We start from the raw sequence: 21,949 nt of genomic DNA on the forward strand, positions 1-21,949 counted from the left end.
GGAGGGCCATCTACTTTTGAGGAGGACGCGCTGAACCTGTTCCGAGCATGTCCTTTCCTCGCCACCTAGCCACTGAGCAGCAACGCGGCGAGGTGAAGCATTGCTAGGTTGGGATGGAGGAAGCGGCCCTGGTCCTGAGAGAGCAGGTCCAGGCGGAGCAGCAACTGCCATGGCGGAGCTACCACCAGCCCCGAGAGGGTCCTGTACCAATGTTGCCAGGGCCATGCCGGGCCAATGAGGAGGACCCTGGCTTTGTCAGTCTTTATTTTCTCCAGGACCTTGCTGATCAGAGGGAACGGAGGAAAGGCGTAGAGGAGCTGGCCTGACCAGGACAAGGTAAAGGCACCCCCTGGAGCAGAACCGGGCGCCCAGCAGGTGGAAGGCTTTTAGGTAGATATCGTGGACTATACAGAAGTCCCACAGACTGAGGGCTTCATGGCAGAGGGCAGAGGATTGGGCCCTGCCTTGCTTGTTGATATAGAACATTGAGGCCTTGCTGTCCATGAGGACCCTGACTACCTTGCCTTCCAGGTGCGAGCAGAAGACCATGCACGCCAGCCGCACCGCCCTGAGTTTCTTGACGTTTATATGAAGGGTTAGGTCTTGTAGAGACCACAGGCCTTGGGTCTGAAAATTCCCCACATGGGCCTCCCAACCCAGGTCCGATGCTTCAGACTCCAGCTCCAATGACGGGGCCCTGGACCCCTTGGAGCATGTTGTTTGGGGTGGACCGCCACCACAGGGAGGTGATCACCGAGTTCGGCACGGTGAGGACTTTGTCCATTCTGTCCGTGGTTTGGAAGAACTGCGAGGCCAGCCAAAGCAGGAGGGGCCTCATTCTGAGTCTGGCATGATGGACCACATATGTGCACACAGACATGTGACCCAGCAGTTGCAGGCAAGCCACCGGGAACCTTGTGACCGAGTCAATGAGCCCTTTCAGGGTCTCGAACCTGTCTGGTGGGAGAGAGGCCCTGGCTGACGTTGTGTCCAGTAGCGCCCCAATAAACTCTATGCATTGGACCGGGACTAACGTGGACTTGGCACTGCTTATCAACAGGCCCAGGGCAGTACATGTGGACAGGAGGAGTGCCACATGATCCCTCACCTGCGACCAGGAGGTGCCTTTGACTAGCCAGTCGTCCAGATATGGGAATATTTGGACCCCTGGTGTCTGAGGTTGGCCGCTACCACTGCCATACACTTTGTAAAGACCCTGGGGGCAGTGGACAGACCAAACAGTAGGACCGTGAATTGGTAGTGACTCTGTCCCACCATGAAACGGAGGAAGCGTCTGTGCCCCTCAAATATGTGGATGTGGAAGTACGCGTCCTGTAGATCGAGGGTAGCGTACCAGTCCCCGGGATCCAGGGAGGGGACGATGGAGGCCAGGGAAACCATGTGGAACTTGAGTTTCACCATGCAGTGGTTCAGGCCTTGCAGGTCCCTGATGGGCCTGAGCCCCCCTTTGGGATAAGGAAATACCGGGAGTAATACCCCTTGCCCAGGAACTCCTTGGGCACCGCCTCTATAGCTCCTAGGTCCAGGAGCCGCCTCACTTCCTGCAGAGCCTCGTGAGAGGGATCCCCCAGGAGGGACGGGGGCAGAGGGTGGTTGGGTGGGGAGGAGGTAAACTGAAGGGTGTAACCTCAGGAGATGCTGCTGAGGACCCATCGGTCCGAGGTGAGCCGCGACCATTCTGGGAGGAAAGCACACAACCGATTGGAGAAAAGGAGCTTTATTGGGAGTAGGTCCCTGCTGAGAACTGGTGGGGTACCCCCGAGCTTCCGTCAAAAACGCCTTTTGCCCGCCTGCCTGCCCTTAGAAGACCCAGGCTGGGGAGCAGGCCGGGATTGTCATTGCAGGCACTTTCTATAGTCCCGATGCTTTTTGTGGGCGGCCTCGTACTTCGGGAAGGTGGCCTGGGCAGGAGCCTGCAGCGGCTTGAACTTGGGTTTTGCCGGAGGAGAGACACAGAGGTCTGGAGGGTCGTGCGAGAGTCTTTCATGTCATGCAGCCTTGTGTCTTTTTCCTCAGCAAACAGAGCCTTCCCGTCGAAAGGGAGATCCTGCATGGATGACTACGCTTCACTGGAGAGCCCAGAGAGCAGAAGCCATGACGCTCGTCTCATGGACACCGCCGAGGCCATGGACCGTGCGGCCGTGTCCGCTGCATCTGAAGCGGCCTGCAGGGATGCCCTTGCGACAGCCACCGCCCCTTCCTCCATGAGCGCCTTAAAATCCTTCTTATCGTGCTCCTGGAGAGAGTCCTCAAACTTGGGGAGGGATTCCCAGAGGTTAAACTCATAGGGACCCAGGAGAGCCTGATGGTTTGCTACTCGTAGCTAAAAAGCTTGACAACGAATAAACTTTTCTCCTGAAAGCATCCAGCCTCCGAGAGTCTTTTTCTTGGGGGTCGGGGCTGGTTGCCCCTGCCGCTCCCTGTGGTTGACTGACTCGACAACCAAGGAGCGGGGCGCCGGGTGGGTATACAGATACTCGTGTCCCTTCGTGGGTACAAAGTACTTGTGCGCCACCTTTTTAGAGATGGGGGCCAACGAGGCTGGTATTTGCCAAAGGGCATTTGAAATTCTTGCCACCCCTTCATGGAGCGGCAAGGCCACCCTGCCCAGTGCTGAAGGGGACAGCACATTGAACGGAGAGTCTGAGGGCTCTTCCATCTCCACAACCTGGAGTTGGAGGCTCGCTGCCATCCCTTTTAGGAGGTCTTGGTGGGCCCGGATGTCCTCCTGCGGGACGAAGGGGGCAGGGCCACAATCAGTTCCTCTGGACAAGGTGAGGCTGGTGTGGTGCTTTGGGTGTCGTCCGGCACTGGAGGATCCACCACCTGGTTGGACTCAGGGCACGGTATTGAGAACACAGGTCCCCCAGACCTTTTTTCTGGCGGTCGAAAGATGGACGCCAACGGTGCTTCCAAGGCCCCAGCCACTGAGCGAGCCCCCACTGGGGGCTGCGCTGGAGGCCACGGTGCCCACTGGTACCACTGGGCCAGCCACGACGCTTGGTGCCATTGCGCTTGCTGAGGCACTGGCGGGGCCAGCTGGCTAGCTTGGTCTGTAGACGGGTGGCTGTGAGGGGAGGCTGGCCTGGCGTATGATCCACTGCTGCCTCTGGACCGGGAGTATCAGTGGTGCCGGGACCTATGTCGGCCACAGGACTGCAATCTCGACTCGGAGGAGCGGCACCGATGGTAGTAGCTGTTCCACGACTGGCCTCAATGGGTGGACCCGCGTTGGTGAGACGCCAGCGATCGACGCCCGGGCTACGGTGCCTTGGCAGAGACTTGGAATGGGAGTTCTGGGGACAAACTAAGAGTTCTGGGGACGAGCTGCAGCAAAGCTGGAGCCGAGCAGTTCCGATGCACCTTCACTGGCGGCAAGAAGGAACTGGGGGGGGGGGGGGGAAGCACAGCCCTCCTTATACTGCGCCAGGCATGCGCAGTGGGGGGGTGCTCCCCCCTACGGGTACTGCTAGGGGAAAAACTTCCAGCACCAGTGCACGTGGCAAGCACGCACACCTATTGTGGAATAGACATGAGCAATTACTCGAAGAATACATTGGTCAGCTCCCACTCATGGTCTCGATGGAAAATTCTGCTCAGCTAATGTGCAATGGTGTTCTGTGATCCCGGCAAATAGACCATGGAGATATCTATGCACTGGGGTATGCACCAGTTCCATAGTCTCAGTGACCCTTCGCATAAGAATTGGCATTTTGCTTCTCCTTGGAAGTTTATATAGTATGTGGCCGCGTCGTTGTCCAACCTCACTCTGATTGACTGGCCCCACATAAGGTAGGAAACAAAGGCAGGCATCACAGGTGGCTTGAAGTTTGAAGACGTTGATATGTAGTGACAACTCTCAAGGAGTCCATCTGCCTTGCACTGTATGATTCTGTCAGTGAGTGCCCCAGCCTAGAAGAGAGGCGTCCATGGGGATGATGTGTGAGAGGTGGATGTGAGGGAGGTTCCCATGCAGACTCTTTGAGGGTCCTTCTATCAACTGAGGGAGTCAGGTGCCATCCAAGGGACTGATGCCTCCCTGGAGAGCTTGTGCTTACTGGGTGTAGGCTGTCCTAAGCCAGGCTTGCATGGGGGGTTATGAAAGTGCAGGATGTCATGCATCCCAGGAGCTAAAGACAAGCCCACACCATGGTTTGTGGGCTCTGCTGTCATGCAGAAATCAGGTGAGACATCGAGGTGAACCTATCCACAGGCAGGTATGTTTTAGCTGCCAGAGTCCATGGTGGCCCTGATAAAGTCTATGCGTTGCATAGGGTTGATTTCTCTACACTGAAGTGAAGGCCTGAGGAGTGGAACAGAGCTAGGTCCCTCTTGGTGGTGGACTGACCTTTGAGTGAAGGATGGCCTTTGAAGAGCTAGTCATCCAGACATGGAAAAGTTACTGTTCCCAGATGCCAAAGGTGGGCTGTGATGATGGAGGGGACTTTTGTAATGCTGGAGGGGACTTTCCCCTCAGGGCAGCAGATAGGCCAAAAGGCATGGCACAGTACTGGTGATGGTCAGTGCCCACTACAAACCTGAGGAAACACCATGGTGCTGGGTATATGGCTACACGGAAATAGGCATCCTGGAAGTCAAGGGTGATGAAGATCTAACAACAGAATGATGGCCGCTAGGGTGGCCATCCAGAAGTGCTGCATGTGAATCAAAGTGTTTAGAGATGGAAGGTCTGCAATCGGTCTCCACCCTCCTTTTTCCTTTGGGACCAGGAAGTACCAGGAGAAGAAACCCTTAATGATGAAGTCTGGAGGAATGGATTCTACCTCCTGCTTTAAGGAACCCCTCCTGAGTGGGGTTCCTGAATATGAACAGGGAGGTGGGATGGAGCTGAGCTAGATGGAATAGCCAGTCAAGATTACTGCCAGTACCCATTTGTCTGAGGTGCAACGCTCCCAAGAATCGTAGACTGGGTTGGAAGAGACCTCAGGAGGCCATCTAGTCCAACCCCCTGCTCAAAGCAGGACCAACCCCAAATAAATCATCCCAGCCAGGGCTTTGGGAAGAAGGGAAGACATGGGCAAGACGGTCTACAAAGAGTTGGTGAATGGAATGATGTAGCTGAAGATCCAATAGGGAGGGTTTGTGGGCCTCAACTAAGGTGTCAAAATGGTTGTTTGGATGAGGCAGCCACCTGAGAGGTGACAGTGGAGGATGGGCCTTTCTTGTATGGCCTAAACCTCTTTCCGGGTGGCTCAGCAGTTCTCTTGGGCAGCGTTGTGCTGTCTGAGACTTGCTGTATTTCCTCCTTGTAGCTGGATACCAAGAGCGTGCAACGTCACCCTGGAACCCTTGAATGGGTGAAGAGAGCCATCTGTAGTGCCACTGAAAAGTTTAGGCTCTTCAAATGGCAAGTCCTCCACAGTATTTTGCACTTCCCTGGGCAAGCTGGAGGATTGTAGCCAGGAGGCCTGACACACGACTTTGGCAGTAGCCATTAAAAAGAGGCCATATCTGCCACGTCCAGGGAGGCCACAGGAGGGCTTTGGCTATTGTCTGGCCCTTTGTAATAAGAGCATGAAACAGCTCTGTCTTGTCCTAAGGCAAAAACTCAATTTAGTGTGAAAATTTACTCTAGCTGGTAAAGTCACATTCACCATCAGGGCTTGGGAGCAAGCGCCTCAGAACTGTGGCTCTTTTGTCCTAGAAGGTCCAGACACTTGAGTTCCTTGTCAGATGTTGTTGCCTTGAAACAATGTTGCCTACTCCTTTTGTTGGCAGCACTGATGACCAGGGAGTTGGGCGTGGCATGAGTAAACAAGTACTCTGGGCCCTTGGCTGGACACAATACATTTTATCGGCACTCTTACAGGTGGATGGGATGCTGGCTAAAGTCTGCCACGCTGAGTGGGCTGGCAAGAGGAGGATCTCATTAATAGGTAAGGCTACCTTGCCCTGGGTAGAGGCGTGGGTGATGTCCACCAGGGAGTGCTGCTGTTCCTGGATTTCCTCCAAGGGATTCTGCAAAGCTTCTGCTGTGTGTTTCATCAAGCCCTGAAAGACCCTGAAGTCATCTGCGTTGGATGGCAGTGGGGGGAGTCACCTTATTGGGGAGAAAGAGGATGGTGGCACCTCCCCATCTATTCTCAACTCTTAATGCACTGATGCCTCCTCTTGAGTAAGGAGGCTCCCCAGTTGTTGGCAGAAGAGACTCTGGTAGGACCTCTTGCGTGTGAGGGTACCCTGTAGACTTGGTCCCCAAAAGAAGCCGAGGGTTTCCAAAAAACCCACTGTGGAGGGGCATAAGGGAAAGGTACTAGACCTCATGGGTGGTCTCACCAGGGCTATTGGTCAAACATCTGCTGCCTTCTAGAGTCCCTTTCTCGGGGAGGAGGGTGCACCAGGCACTACTAGCAGAAAAACCTCTGATCGAGAATTTATGGGCATGCGTATCCTCACATGGAGCACCCATAGGGACAACAACTTAGAAAAACTTAAGTGTTCATATAGATAAGCCCACACTCTCTTTCACCTTCTAACAAGAGTCTGGTTCAGCCAACCAAGACAATGGCATTTTTTGCAATGCTGCTCTAACCCCATGACCAGAGAGGCAGCTAAAAGCAATGGCTTGGTACAAGTTTGCCAGGGCTTGGAGTAGCTGATCAGACCATAGGCTGGGCCTGCGTTTCTCCAGCAGTGAGTTTGCAAGTGAGAGTCAGCACCAGAGACAGAAGCTGCATTTTCTATCTTTGCTCGTCTTTTCTCGCCCCTCTTGTGCGCTTGCCTTGTTTTGTCTTACAGGAAGAAGAATCAGACTTTAAGAGCAGCAGCAACAGCTCCAGCCCATCTCATCTAACTTCTTTTCCTTCCCCCAACAAGGTCAGTTATCACTATCTTTAATACCACCTAAAAATTCTCTGCACTCAAAAGCCCCGACCACGTTTGACTGTTTAGTGCTATACAATGACTGGGCCACGTTCACACCTTGACTCTCTGGGCCCACTTGTTACACCAAAATTAATACACCTGGTTGCATGGCTGCATGAGGGCACCAGGAAAGGGCTCCCCAGCCATGCCCCTGCTCAGCCAGTGTGGAGGCAGGCTGCCCCCCTCTCTCACCTTGAGCAAGACGCGGGTGGGTGCTGAGGCACCAGCTGTGCCATAGCTGTTGTAGGGGGTGCAGGTGTAAAGCCCCAAGGCGTCGTCGTTCCCCGTGGCGATGACAATGGAGCCGTCGGCTGCCATGGACCAGCCAGGGAACTGCAGAGGGAGAGATAGGTCAGAATGCGGCCCCCTGTCAGCGGGTGTGTGGCAGAGGCTGAGTTTCCAGGGAGGCCCGGTGTAGTCAGTACCTTATCAAGCTCCAGGGGATGCCCATCCTTGGTCCAGCTGATGGAGAGAAGAGGCGGATTGGCCTTGGCGGGGCACTGGATCATGCCCTGCATCCCCATGGGCAAGAGGGTCTCCGGTGGCATGGTCGTCACCTGGGCTGGATCTGCAAGGCACCAACAGGCAGGACGTGGTCAAGGCCTGGGTGAGCTCCCTGACCCGCAGTGAAGGGGCTGCGGAATAGGGTGTGGCGGCCATATGCACAATATGCTGCCGGCCCACAAGGCAGAGATGAGCCCAGGTGGCAGCAGCACTAGGGACGGTGCCTTCTCTATCCGATGGGCTTCTCCAAGGCAAAGCCCTCGGAAAGCTAGGGACACCCTGGGATCTACCCATGGAGGGAGCCCAGATCCTGGCAATTCAGCACTGCTCCCCTGGGTGCATCTGGGCCATGGTCACATGGGCTCCTCAGCTCAGAGACCTGGGCCAGGTGGGAGGCAGGCACACTCCAAATCAGGGCAGGCGGATGGGGAGGTCAGCCAAGGACCATGGCAGGGGATGGGCCTTTCTCTCCCAGGTTTCAGGCCACAAAGGGGGAGGCCACAGGCCAGAGGCGATTCCCTACTCCTGTCAAACAAGTTGGGCCACCAGGGCTCAGCTCAGGAGCCAGTATGTGTGGGTACGGTAGGGTCCCTGAGAGAGGGCAGTGTGGGATGGGGTGGCCCTTACACAGTACAGGGAGGGCAGGGGCAGTGGGGCCTTACACAGCACCGTGAGGAAGGCCGAGGCAGAGGGTGGTTTCCAGAGCCCATTGCTAGGAACACAGGTGTATCTGCCAGAGTCGTCTGGGGTTGTTTTCTGGAGCAAAAGGCTCCCGTCCACCAGGACACGAACACGAGACTGCAGGTGGCTGGAAGGAAAGGAGGGGGCAGAGTCAGCAGCCCAGCAGGAGCTGCCTCAACGAGCCAGCACCCAAACTGCTGGCAGTCTCCACTGCAGGGCTCAGGGCACATCCACAGCAACTTGATCCCAACACATCACAACGGCTCAGCAGCACCCCCAAGACCAGCTCCCAGGGCCCGGCCCGCTGCCCCCACGGTCCTGCCAGTAGCACCCAGTCATTTCCTCCACAGCCCTGACACTGTGACCCGGCTACTATCACCACGGCCACACCACTGTCTAGCCAAATCCCCACAGTCCAGCCACGGCCACGCCACTGGGACCCAACCACTCTCCCCACAGTCCCACAGCTCTGCCTTGGCTGCCATCACTTTGTTACAGCTGCCATCATCACAGCCCTGTCCACATTCTCATCGCTGTTGACTGTCCCGCTGACTCCTATGACTCCAGCGGCACCACTTCACCCTCCCGCCACCAGCCAATCAAATCACCCCCTCAGCACTCACCGCGCAAGCCCTTGCCAGGTGTGTATGATCTGGATGGTGCTGCGGGGGGTCCCTGCCCCGATCTCCTCCCTCTACTCTGCTCCAGCCCCGGGCTCCATGTGCTGCCAGCACTGTCAGCATCACAGGCCATGCATCACCACCCATGTCTGAACTGCCAGCCACCAGAGGATCTGAGTCCCCTTTTCAGCACCACCAGGCCTAACAGGGAGTCCCCACACTCCCACCAGCACTGACACATCACAGGGACCCAGCTGGGGTCACCACTCCTGTCACCAGCACCATACTGCCTGTGTGCATCAGCCTTGCCACACAGCTTTCCGTGGGCTGGTATCCGTGTGCACACACATTCTTGCACGTATCTGTGTGCTTAGGGACTCTGAGCATCTCCCTTGCTGTAGGCCTGTGTGCATGCCTGCATCTCTTGGTGTGTATCCAATGCCGTTGTTGTGTGTCAGCAACTATACATCTGTGTGCGCACGTCTCTTCAGGTGTGTGCTTGCATGCATATGTCTCCACAACATTCCGTGTGTGCCTGTGCAGCAGTACCTCTGCCATTGTGTTGCGTATGTGTGTGTGTAGGGAGCCAGGGTGGCTCCCCTCCAAACCAGAGGGTAAAGAGCCCCCCTCTGAGCCTGAGTGGGCGGGGCCAGGCCAAGCTTCCGCCAATCCCCGGAAGGGGAAGGGTGGGACAGGAAGTACAAAGGGTAGGGCCCTCTGCCCAGCGAGGAGACCACCAGGGAGGGAGACAGACAGAGGCTGCTCCCTCGTGATCCTGCTGCTGACCCAGGCGAAGCCCTGGGCAAGGAGGAGCCTGACCCGGGGGAAGGCCTGTGGCAACCACGGCTGCTGGCTGCTGAATACCCAGAGGACCTGGAGGGGCCTGACTGCAGCCTGGGCCAGTGTGAGTCCGATACTGAGGGGGAGCGGTGGTGGCCCGCAGCGGAATACCCAGAGGAACCGGAGCTGCCCGCAGCGGATTATCCAGAGGAGATGGAGGATCCGGAACTGCCCGCAGCAGAATACCCGGAGGAGATGGAGGGACTGGAGCAACCCGCCTGAGAGAGACCAGGTAGGAAGTAGCCCAGGGGCCCAACTACACCGTGGGGTGGGTGTGTTTGGTCAGCAGGTGCGGATTGCCCCGCTGACCCAGCGGCGGGACCTTCGCCTCCCACCACTGTCAGGGTCCTGGGCTGGAACGCAGCGGAGTTGGGCGCACTGCTGACTCCGGCCGGCGCTCCCCTGCCCGAGGGGCGTGCCGGCTGGCGTGCCCCTGCCCCTGCTGACTCCGGCCGGCACACCTTCCCGCTAATTCCCCAATGCCTGGGAGGTGGGGCCGAGGCCTGCCACTGAGACCATTGCTCTCCATTGCCCCTAGGGGCTCGGAGGACCGACCGACACCTGTCAGTGTGTGTGTGTACAGGTGTATATCTCGTGGTGTATACGCTTCTCTATGAATCAGTGCATGAGTGTGTGTATGGTGTGTGTGTGCACGTGTCAAAGTGTGCGTATCTGAGGGGAGTTCAGGTGTGGGTCACTGAGTGCATGGGTGTGTGTGGGGGGAGCAGCATATGAGCGCACAGGTGTGGGTCAGTAAGTGCATGGATGTGTGTGTGCGGCATCAACAAGTTTAGGCTTGAAATTAGACAAAGGTTTCGAACAGTCAGAGGAGTGAAGTTCTGGAACAGCCTCCCAAGGGGAGCAGTGGGGACAAAAAACCTACCTGGCTTCAAGCCTGAGCTTGAGAAGTTTCTGGAGGGGATGGTGTGATGGGACTGGCATGTAGCCGATCTGCAACTGCAGCAAATATCTCCAATGGCTGGAGATGGGATTGTAAATGGGAAGGACTCTGAGTTACTATGGAGAATTGTTTCCCAGGTGTCTGGCTGGAGGGTCTTGCCCACATGCTCAGGGTCTAACCGATCACCATATTTGGGGTCGGAAAGGAATTTTCCCCCAGGTTAGATTAGCAGAAACCCTGGAGGTTTTTCACTTTCCTCTGCATCTTGGGACACAGGTCACTTGCAGGTTTAAACTAGTGTAAATGGTGGATTCTTTGTAACTTGAAGCCTTTAAACCATGATTTGAGGAAGTCAGTAACTCAGCCAGAGGTTCTGGGTCTACTGCAGGAGTGAGTGGGCGAGGTTCTGTGGCCTGCAGTGCATAATTTGTGCCAGGGCTGAGCCCCGGCCCCGCTAGGCTGGGCAGTTCATAGCCCCGGCACCGCTAGGCTTGCTACATCAGTTAATGAATGTAAAAAAATTGCTTGAGTCCCGGGAACTCTTTCATTACAAATTAAGCACTGGTGGCCTGCAATGTGCAGTCTAGATGATCATGTTGGTCCCTTCTGACCTTAACATCTATGAGGTATGTGCTTCTGTGGCAGTGTGAGAGTGCCCGGGTGTGTGCCATTGAGTGTATGGGTGTGTGTGCGTGCAGCAGTGTGAGAGTGCACGTGTGTGAATGTGGTAGCATGTGAGTGCACGTGTGTGCACACGTGGCAGTGTATGAGTGCATGGGCATGTGTGCATACAGCAGTGTGAATGCAATGGGTGTGTGCAGTGTGTGCGGCAGTGTGTGAGTGTGCAGGTGCATGTCAGTGAGTGCACAGGTATGGATGTGTGCCTGGATGTGGAGTCTCCAGTTCCCTGACGAAGCTCCTGCCCATCCCCACAAGAGGCCATTCTGCCCCTGCCCGCTGCCCCTGTGCCACCCCTTCGGCTCCTGGCGCTGTGTACCTGAGATGATAGACGTTGCTGCTGCCCTGGAACCAGCTGTAGGTGAGGTTGCCAGGGTAGGCCTCGGCTTGGCATGCCAGGAAGGCATCCTGGGTGATGTTGACCGTGATGTTCTGTGGCGGCACCACGATGACCGGCGGCCCTGGCGCACACAGGGCACAGAGTGAGGCTCTGGGCAGAAGGGGGCGACAGCTCACTCTGAGGAGGGGAAGCGCTGACTGGACCAATGGGACATGGAGAACAGATTCCCAGAGAGGCTTCAATTCCTCTGCAGAGACTTGGAAAGGGGAGTGAGCAAGGTCTGGCTGCAGGGGATGTGGGGGGCTAACGCGGCCTGAGGGAGAGGACTACCCCTGCAAGATCCTTCTTTGGGTCATGAGAGAGGCCCAGACTCCCACATCTCACTGCGTGTGCCGGGTGTGTACGCACACGCACATGCACCTGCACCCAGCCCTTGGTCTGACAGGCTGGCCTCTTCAGTGGAAGGTAAGAGGTGCCCAGATGACAGGACCTCACTGACTACGGAGATCGCCCCAGATCAATCAGAACCCCAGAGATAGCCCTCTCCCCTTACCTTGAACAAGCAGCTGGGTGGTGTGGGTGACAGAGCCCTCCTTACTGGAGGCGTGGCACGTGTAGATGCCAGCGCTGGCCCGCTCCACGCTGGTGATCCTCAGCGTCCCATTGCTCACCTGTGAAGGCACAAAGCAGTACAGGCAGGAGTGCAGGGAAGGACGTCCTCAGGCACTCCCAGCCTAGCAGCAGACCAGGGCTTGGATTTATGAGCTGTACAGGCCATTTCAGCATCCCAAGGAGCTGAATCTCTTGCCTTCCCTAGGCTCACAGTGCCAACCCCAGCACGGTGCTGCGAGATGGGGCCAGTATTTCACCTCCCCTTCCCCAGTGATCTTCTGTCCTATACAGAAGAGTTATGTTGCCCAGCACAAAAACACAGCCACCTCTGGGACACAACATGGTGGCTATTTAACAGCAAGATGACACAGCAGCTCAGGACAAGAAATGAAGACTCCTGTATCCAACTGAATCTACAGTGTGGGTTAGGGAGGCAGAATGGAAGTGTGACAAAATGAGAATTATTTGTATGAACACTGTGTGTGCCTCAGTTTCCCCTATATTTGGCATGGCTACTCAGTGGGGAACGGGGGAGGGGGGGAGGGAGAAGAAGGACAAAGTTTTCTCTCAGGGCAGGCTGGGTGGAATGAAGAGTCCTTAAGGAAATGGCTGAAACTGACCCAGATCAACAAGGAGACCAGTGAGACAATGCAAGCTTCAATGACTCAAGGTCAAGGAATTTCCCCACCTCTCCACAGGGAAGCTGAGCAAAGAGGTCAGCGGAAGAACAAATGACTGGAAGGTGTGAGGTGGCGAGATAAGTGCTGGCTCCTGGAGGAAGCTGGGAGCTCTCTCACCTGGAACTGACTGAGGAGGCCAGGCAGATACAAACACAGCCTGAACATGGGCTTCACTACAGCATGGCTGCGGCTCTGGGCTGACCAGAATGTCTTCCTGTCTCTGTGCTGACCTCCGGGCTACCGCTGCTGTGTTCCAGCTGACTGATAAATCTGCCTGTTTTGGATAAATCTGGCTGTTTGAGTGTCACTGGGAATGCTGGGGAAGGTGCGTTAGGTCTCTCCCAGGGGTCCGGCTCAGCTGGACTCGCTGAGCAGACCTCACAGCATGAAGCAGGAGTGCTGGAGCCCAGGGGTCAGTCTCAGAAGGTGACCCTGAAGGAACAGTGAGACCTTTGGGGGCCTGGCCCATCAAAGGGTTTCCACCAACAGACTGTTCCACCAGTCCTGAGGATCTGTGACAGGAAGCGGCCAGGACAAGCTGGGATGCACGTGGATCAGCATCACTCCCAGACAGCTCTTGGGGGAGAGGGGATCGTGGCCAGTGCCTGGGGCAGGTGGCCTGTGGGGACTGACCCCACCCTGGTTTCTAAGCTGAGCTGGGCAGCTCTGGGGGAGGCAGAGAGGGGCCCATGCCTCAGGGGCTCAGCTCGGGTCTGGGTCTCCAACAAAACAGGCCCTTGATGCACTTACCTCCCCACACAAAGCTTCGCCCCCCAGGCTGGGAGAACTCTGCAGTGGTGACAGGGGGATTCTGCTCCCCACACAATGTCTGCATGAGCCCCAACCCCCTCTTAGCGCTTGCTGAGGGAGGAAGCCCGGAGTGAGCAGCACGTGGGGAAATGCAGGAGACAGCCTGGGAAAGCTACATGATCTCCTCCCTCTCTGGGGCTGCCCCTCCCTTACCTGCACCTTCTCTCCACTCTCAATGGCCAGGTCGTTTCTCTTCCAGACAATGACCGGCTGGGGGTTGCCGATGGCTGAGCAGGTGAGACTCAGGGGTTCTCTGTCTGGCACCTCGACAAGAGCTGGCGGGGTCCCTAGGAAGCTGGGGGCAGCTGCGGAGAGGACACGGAAACAGTGCTTCAGAACCGCGCTGCTGGCCCCAGGGCAGGCTGGGCTCCCTCATGCAGCCACACCAGCTGGTTCTGCTGTAGAGAGCCCCAGGCACTCACTCTGCTTAGTCCTGGTGGGCTGGCAGCACAGGGCAGGGAGTGTGATCTGAGGGTCAGAGCCAAGGGCTAGGAGCCAGGACTCCTGGATTCCATTCCTGGCTCAGGGAAAAGGTGTTGTGAGGGTATGGACAGGGGGCGGGACATCTGGAGTCCGAGCCTGTCTGTGGCGTTGGGCAAATTCCTTCCACTCCCTCCCCCCAGTGCAGTGTTGTGCAGGGAGCATGTGGGGAAGTGAGGAGCAGTGTGGGGCCGAGGATGGACTGAGGGCTTCACTGGCTGTGCTGAAAAAAATAAACAAACTGGAAAAAGTTTGATTCAGCCCAAACTGAAACTGTCAATGCCCAGAAATGTCAGAAAATGGGAAATATCGACAGATTTGTTTTGGGGTGAACAAAGTCTGTTGTGTGACGCGGAATTAGACTGTTTGTTCCCAGATGCTTTAAATTTTTTTTTTTTTTTTTTTTTAATAAAAGCAAAGGAAATGAAGGGCCAGATCTGCAAACAAAGAGCCAGAGGAGGAGCAGTCCCTTTTAACCTTTAGCAGCCTAAGTGACCCTGATGTGTGTGTGTGGGGGGGGGGGGGGGTGTCACACAAGCTTAAAGAAGTGAATGAATCAGCCTCTAAGTCTCTGGAATCCTGAATTCCAGGAACACTGCGCTCATCCCACCCCCGCAAGGGGAGCTGGGGTCAGGCAGCCCCTCAGGGAAGTGAGCAGCTGGTGCAGACACACGACCCTGCTACGTGCAGTGGGTGCTGAACACTCCTCCCATGGGGGTGCAGAACACTGAGGCACTCGGTGCACAGCTGTCGCTGGTGGCACCAGCTGTGGGGCAGGGCCTGTCTGCAGGGAGATGGCAGACTCCACGGGGCAGGGCCTGTGTCCATTGCACTCAGCTGTAGAGTGCACAGGGCACTGTCCATACTACACCCAGGGCCCAGCCAGCATCCAGGCACACAGCTGTGCTGGTCCTGATGGGTCCGGGATTGCTGGGACCCTGGGGCAGCCACTGGGTTTCTGTGGCAAAGGAGAGGGGAGGCACAGACTGTGCAAACGCCTCGTACAGAGCAGGGCTCACTCCCTTGGGCCTGTGATGATGGCAGGGTGCCTGCAGCCCCCAGGCCAGGCTGCTGGGCTGAGCCAGAAAAGAGGCATTCGGGTAACTCCTCTGCCTCCCCAGCTGGATAGGATGGGAAAGCCCACAAGGCATAAAGTACAGGGTCAGGGTGGCTCCTGCAGGCCAAGGGCAGGGATGGACCTGCCCTGGCATCCAGGCCTCCCAGTCCCCACCCCCTGATGCTATAAATGGAGAAGAGGCTCCGCACAAAGGCTCATTGTGTGCTGCCTGGGGTCCAAGGGTCGGGCCCAGCTCTTTGGGAGGTTTAATAGTTAGGCTGGGCCTTTTACAAGTGTTTACTTAGGAGGGTGGGTTTGGGTCCCTTTGCAGGCTTCTCTGGGAAGGTGGATTGGGAAGAGGGAGTGGAGGTCGGGGCCCTGCAGGGGCTGTGTCTGCTCCAGGAACAGCATCCTTAGGCCAAGGCAGGATGATCCCCGCTGGGTTAGGGGCTCGCTCTGGCTCCCCCCCATATTTCTGCTGAGCAACTTGGGCTGTACAGACCTGGAATGGGACCCTGCAACCCATCCATGGGGCCCATGTGCTCAGATCCAGTGTGGAATGCTGAAGCCAAGGGCTGTGATGGCAGTGCAGCCTGGCCAACATCCCCAGAGCTAGCACTGCCAGTGGGTACAGGAGAATTACACCCACATGTCTACCAAGGGCCCCTAACGGGGGCTGCCTCAGGCATGTGCAGAGGGTTCCCGGAAGAGTCTCGAGTTGGGCTCCCAAGAACTGGAGCAATAAGCTTGCCGGCTGCTCTGCTAATGTGCTTGGCACAGAGGGGAAAAGTGGAGCTTTCGAGGAAAGCAGCTGCCAGGGTTTCACAGAGGCTAGCAAAGGCAAGAGGGGCGGGGACTGGACAGGGACATGCCTCACTGCTCCTGTCCCCCGGGCTGGAGCAGGTGTGATGGTCTCACTCTACTCAGCCGTGTTTACCCTGACCGTGTGCTCGTTCTGCTCAGGGCTAAATGAGGAGCCCAGGGAGGATTGGGCCCAGGGCATATCCGGGGAAGGGGATCAGGCCTAGAGCATACCCAGAGGAGGGGTGGGGGAAAAACTGGGCCCAGAGTGTTGGGTGTACCCACTGTGGGGTGGAATTGGGCCCATAGTGTATTGGGGGGAAGGAGGGGGCAAACTGGGCCCAGAGCATACCTGGAGAATGCGGAGGAGGAGGATCAGGCCCTGAGCGGAAGCGTGTACCCGGGGGAGGAGAATCAGACCCAGAGTGCAGCGGGTGGGGGGAGATGGGACTGGGAGCAGAGATCAGACCCAGAGCATAGTGTGTCCCCAGCACACTCAGCACTCTCTGCACCCTGCCCACAGCTGCTTCGAGTCTGCCACAGGGTTTGGGAACCCCCAACCCCCCCCCCCCATTCCAATACAAGAACTGGGATCCAACACCCGCAATCACCCTGGAGCGCCATCAGGCCCAGCCCGAGACATGGCATGGGGCCACGATGGCCTCAGCAGGCCCTGCCCAGCACTGCCCCTGCCATGGTGCAGGCAGGCAACCACAGCACTGCCTCTAGGAAACCTAGGCCCTATGTAGGGGAGGCAATGCCTCTTCACACAGAGCTGGGGAGACCAGTGCCAGTGCAGGTGCCTAAGAAGGCTGTAATAGCTGCTGGTGCCAGGCAAATCTTGTGCCCAGGATGGGGAGGGAGCTCTGGTCACTCCCCAGGGCACCCCTGCATGGGGAAAGGCTGGACACGCCTGGCACGGGGACCTAGAGTGCCCTGTCACAGGGGAGGGACTGGTCATGCCTGGAACCAGAATCCAGAGACCCCCAATGCAGGCAAGGGCTGGACATGACTGGCACCAGGACCCAGAGTGCCCTGGCACAGGGATGGGGGTGATCATGCCTGGCATCAGGACCCAAAATGCCCCGGGAAGGGAGGGGGGGGGGGAATTCGGTTTCACTGGCACCAGGACCCAGACAGCTCTGGCATGAGGGGCAGGGGGCTGATCACGGCTGGCAGCAGGACCCAGAGTGTCGCTGCATGGCGGAGACTGGTCATGGCTGCCACCAGGACTCAGAGCCTCCCTGCATGGGGGAAGCTGGTCATGGCTGGCACTGCCTCTATCTCTCCCCGTCTCCCTGTGGCACTGCCCAGCCTCCCCGCCAGAGCACACCATCGCCTGGCCTGGCACATACCGTTGACAGTGAGGTGGGTCCAGGTGCCATTCTGGAACTCGTCGTCGTTGCTGTGCCTGTCTAGGAAGAGGACGCGACACTCATACCAGCCTTGGTCCTCGGCGCGCAGGAGGTCGATCCGCAGTGAGGCACCTTCCTGGATCCGCACACGACCTGCCGACATAGAGCCAGCCTGTCACTCAGTCACCGAGCTGCTTGGGGGCAGTGCCAGGCACCAACAGGGGAAGCTGTCTGGCCTGGGAACACCCCCTACTTGAGGGCAGTTGCCTGGGCCAGCCGTGTGCTGGAGGGCACATGCCCAGCCTGCGCCAACCCTTTCTGTGCAACGCTGGCAGTGCCAGCTCAGTATCTCGCAGCCCTCTAGGCTCCAGATCAGTGAGCTCTATCCAGTCCCCATTCAGCACATCCTGGCCTCTCCCAGCGCAGTACCCCAGCTTCCTCCCCAACCCACCCAAAGGGGCCAGCTGGCTCTTGGTCCAGGCTGAGGCCCTACAGCTCAACCCCCTGCCTCATAGCCCTGCTCCTGCTCCAGGCTGGGGTGGGGGGCTGGGAACTGCCCAGCAAACAAATGCCTGGCTGAGGACGAGGTCAGATACACAGACTCAGCATTAGACACATTGCTGCTGGCCCAGCGGGGCAGGAGGGGCAAGGCAGTGGGGGAGGGGAGATGCAGAAAGGGAGCTTGGGACAGAGGAACTAATGAGACCCTCCAGAGTCATCCTCTAGTACCAGTCTCCTCTACCTACTATGGCATGGGAGCCCCGGCCGCAAGTCCTGCAGATTGCTGTGCGCTGAGGGCCCCCTCCCCAGCAGCTGCTGCCTCCTTAGGGAGCCCCCTCCAGCCCCCTTTGCCCACAACCACCAGTGCCACCCCCCCAACCCCCCCTCCCATCTTCAGCCTGCCCCCTCCCCCAGAGTCCTTGCTAACCACACCTCCCTGGGAGCCTGAGGCCACCCCCTCCCCCTCTCCAGCATCCCCAGAAAGCCCTTGCCCCTCCCCCTGCCTCAGCTCTGGCCAATCCACTCTCCCCTGCCCCTCCCCCCATATCCCTGGAGCCCTCACTGAACCCCTGAAAGTCTGAACCTCCTCTCCTCTGCCACAGTAACTTCTGCCTCCCCCAGGAGCTCCCCTCCCCCAGTAGTCCCTACCCCTGCCAGCCACCTGAGCTGCTGGTTCCCAGCTTGACCCCATCTCCTCCTCCCCCCCCTCCATGGGGGTTGCGGGCCTCAAGCATTGCATCCCAGTCCCTGCTCTGGAATACACACCGCAGGCTGGGACGGCACTTGCGGGCGCAGGGTCATGGGGCAGCAAGCCAGATGCAGGGGCTGCCCCCAGTCCCACTGTCTGGGGCTGCAGAGCACCCAACTGGGGGCCCAGTGCGCAGCCTCTTTCATGAGCAGGAGGCTAAGTACCCTAAAGAAGCAGCAAATGCAGCCCCCTAATCCCCAGGGCTATTATCAGAGCCATAATCGGCTCAGGAGCACAGCGGGCAACTGGCTCAGTGCAGGGGCTGTGTACACACACCCTGCTATGTAGGGCTACACCGCACCCCCCTGCGATACACATAGCTACCCTGTTACTCACCACCCACACAAATACACACTGCTACACCCTCCCATACAGTTACCCCAATACATGCTGCTAAACACTCCCTGCTAGACACTGCTACACATCCTCCTGATACACGCAGCTACCCCTGCTACACCCCCCCACACAAATACACACTGCTACGCCCACTGACACACACATATGGACACTGCTACGCCCTCCCATACATAGTTACTCCAATACACACTGCTGAACAACCGCCGCTAGCCACTGCTACACACCACCAATTCACACAGCTACCCCCACTACACCCGGCTAGATCCTCCCCACACAAATACACACTGCTACAACTCAAAAAGAAAAGGAGTACTTGTGGCACCTTAGAGACTAACCAATTTATTTGAGCATGAGCTTTCGTGAGCTACAGCTCACTTCATCGGATGCACTGTACAAGTTTTTTCATGCAGTTGATAGATTTCCACTCCATACGGCTAAATGCAGTGCCTTGCATAATGACAGGTTTCAGAAACCTGCTACAACTCAGATACACACTGCTACACTCCTCTCATACAGTTACCCCAATACATACTACTACCTGCACACACTGCTAGACACACACATAATACACACAGCTACGCCAATACACAATGCTACACGCCCCCAAATACACACTGCTACATCCCTGATACACATGCACCCGATACATATACTACACACACCAATATCTTATCCATCGACCCAACACACACACGCAGAGATATAGATATATACACCCCCCCAATACACACATACTAACACACACCATGCACACCTTGTTCACCTATACAGACCCATGTCTTTATGCTCACACACTGACATGCACATACATACAGTACAATTCAATAATACGTCATGGGCACAACAAGCTACGCAAGGGTTCACAAAGTGTAAAAAAAAAAAAAGACTGTCTCAGGGAAAGAGAGACATCTGCTTAGGACTTGTATGCATACACCCACACCTGCACAAGTGTGCATACACACTTGCATGCAACCCACAAACACACATGCATTGCCACCCACCCATAAGCATGTACACCAAACATATCCTCGCCTATGGCCACATTCCTGTATGTGCACACCAGGATCCCTACCCACAGATACCTACCTCTACCTGCACACACCCATATAAACGTGAGTGAGCACACACACTTTGTCTCAACATAGGTCACTACTCAACTGTCCCTCATTTCACACCCACACTGGCTCCCCATCTCGCAGTCTCTGGGGCTCGTCCCTTTTAATGATGGTGGCTGACTCGGGCTGCACACACCCCAGAGCTCCACAAAGCTCCCAGCGCTACAGGTCATCACCCAATCCCTCTCCTGCATGGAGGTGGGATCTGTAGTAGACCTCTGCAGGTTGAGAGGAACACTCTGCAACATGGGCTTACCGCACAGTTCACTGAGAAACACTCCCCACCAGCTCAGCACAATCCCATTCCACAAGACTCCCTTGGCCTAAAAAGCTATCAAAGGCCAGGTCCACTTTACAAAGTTTTGCTGGCAGAGCCGTATCTATTAGGAGTGTGGAGGGAAAACCATCCTACATCTCTGACCAACACAGCTGTGCTGGCAAAAGCCCCTATGTAGACAGAGCTATACTGTCAAAAAAGTCCTTTAATGAGGTAGTTCATTTGGTTTGGAGAACTAGGACTAGCGAAGTTGCCATAGACAAAAAAGGGCAAGGGATGCAGACTGGGATCAGTAAAGATCATATCAGAGATCTGACTGATCTGAATGAATTAAAATCAGCTGGGATGGATGCTATTCACCTGGGTACTGAAGGAATTAGCTGAAGAAATCTTGGAGCCAATGGCAACAATGTTTACAAATTCATGGACGACAGGAGAGGTCCTGGAAGACTGGAGAAGGGCTAACATAGTCCCCATCTTTAAAAAGTGGGAAAAGGAGGAGCCAGGGAACTATAGACCAGTCAGGCTGACCTCAATACCTGGGAAGCTACTAGAGTAATATAAAAACATTCAATTTGCAAATACCTGGAGGATGATGGGGTGATCACTAGCAGCCAGCATGGATTTACCAAGAACAAATCATGCCAAACTGGCTTGATTTCCTTCTTGACAGGGTAACTGTTTGGTGGACAAAATATACCTGGACTTCAGCAAGGCTTTCGACACAGTCCCGCATGACATTCTGATAGATAAGTAAGCTGGAGAAACGCGGGCTTGGCAGAACTACCATTAAGTGGATACATAATTGGTTAAACCAGGGGTTCTCAAACTTCATTGCACCGCGACCTCCTTCTGACACTAAAAATTACTTCACAACCCCCAGAGGGGGGACTGAAGCCTGAACCCACCCGAGCCCCACTGCCCCAGGTGGGGGGCCAAAGCCTGAGGCCCACCACTCCAGGAAAGGGGGCCAAAGCTAAAGCTCAAAGCCTTCAGCCCCAGGCAGGGGGCCTGCAACCTAAGCCCTGCTACCTTAGGCTTCGGCTTCGGCCCTGGGTTCCAGCAAATCCAAACTCCAGCAAGTCCAAGCCAGCCCTGGCGACCCCATTCAAAGGGGGTTGTGACCCACTTTGGGGTCCTGACCCACAGTTTGAGAACTGCTGAGTTAATCGCAAACAAAGAGTAACTATTAATGGAATGATGTTGGAGTGAAGTGAGGTCTCAAGTGGGGTTCCACAGGGATCTGCTCTGGATCCAATATTGTTTAATATCTTTACCAATGACCTGGATGTACGACTAGAGTGCGTACTGATCAAATCTGTAGATCAAAGCTAGTGGGGGTTCCCAACACTTTGGAGGATAGAGCTAAAATGCAGAGGGATCTTGATAAATCGGAGAACTGGGCTACAGACAACAAAATGAAATTAAACAAAGATAAATGTAAGGTGCTACACATAGGGAAGAAAAACCAAATGCACAAATACGGAATGGGGGATACCTGGCTTGGCAGCAGCACTGCTAAGAAGAATCTGGGAGTGGTGGATCACAGCCTCAACATGAGTCAGCAACGCAAAACTGTTGCAAAAAAATCAAATGCAATTTTAGGTTGCATTAATAGAAGCAAAGCATGCAAGTCATGGGAAGTGATAGAACTGCTCTACTGAGCGCTGGTTAGGCCTCAGCTGG

The 21,949-nt window shown here is 56.2% G+C and overlaps 1 protein-coding gene across 2 annotated transcripts in view; it reads right to left on the reverse strand.

Moving 5' to 3' along the window:
- The window catches only part of IGSF9 (immunoglobulin superfamily member 9), a 50,139-nt gene that overhangs the window by 15,984 nt on the left and 12,206 nt on the right, over positions 1 to 21,949 (reverse strand). For both annotated transcript variants that reach the window (XM_073322416.1, XM_073322415.1), the window contains exons 4-10: positions 17,266 to 17,418; positions 13,726 to 13,877; positions 12,024 to 12,141; positions 11,450 to 11,591; positions 8,073 to 8,218; positions 7,332 to 7,474; positions 7,099 to 7,239 (exon numbers count right to left, since the gene is read on the reverse strand). In XM_073322416.1, the coding sequence (XP_073178517.1) occupies positions 7,099 to 7,239; positions 7,332 to 7,474; positions 8,073 to 8,218; positions 11,450 to 11,591; positions 12,024 to 12,141; positions 13,726 to 13,877; positions 17,266 to 17,418 (995 nt within the window). The remainder of the gene's footprint in view (positions 1 to 7,098; positions 7,240 to 7,331; positions 7,475 to 8,072; positions 8,219 to 11,449; positions 11,592 to 12,023; positions 12,142 to 13,725; positions 13,878 to 17,265; positions 17,419 to 21,949) is intronic.

This window comes from Lepidochelys kempii, chromosome 24 (genome assembly GCF_965140265.1).
Source record: "Lepidochelys kempii isolate rLepKem1 chromosome 24, rLepKem1.hap2, whole genome shotgun sequence".
NCBI lineage: Eukaryota > Metazoa > Chordata > Testudines > Cheloniidae > Lepidochelys > Lepidochelys kempii.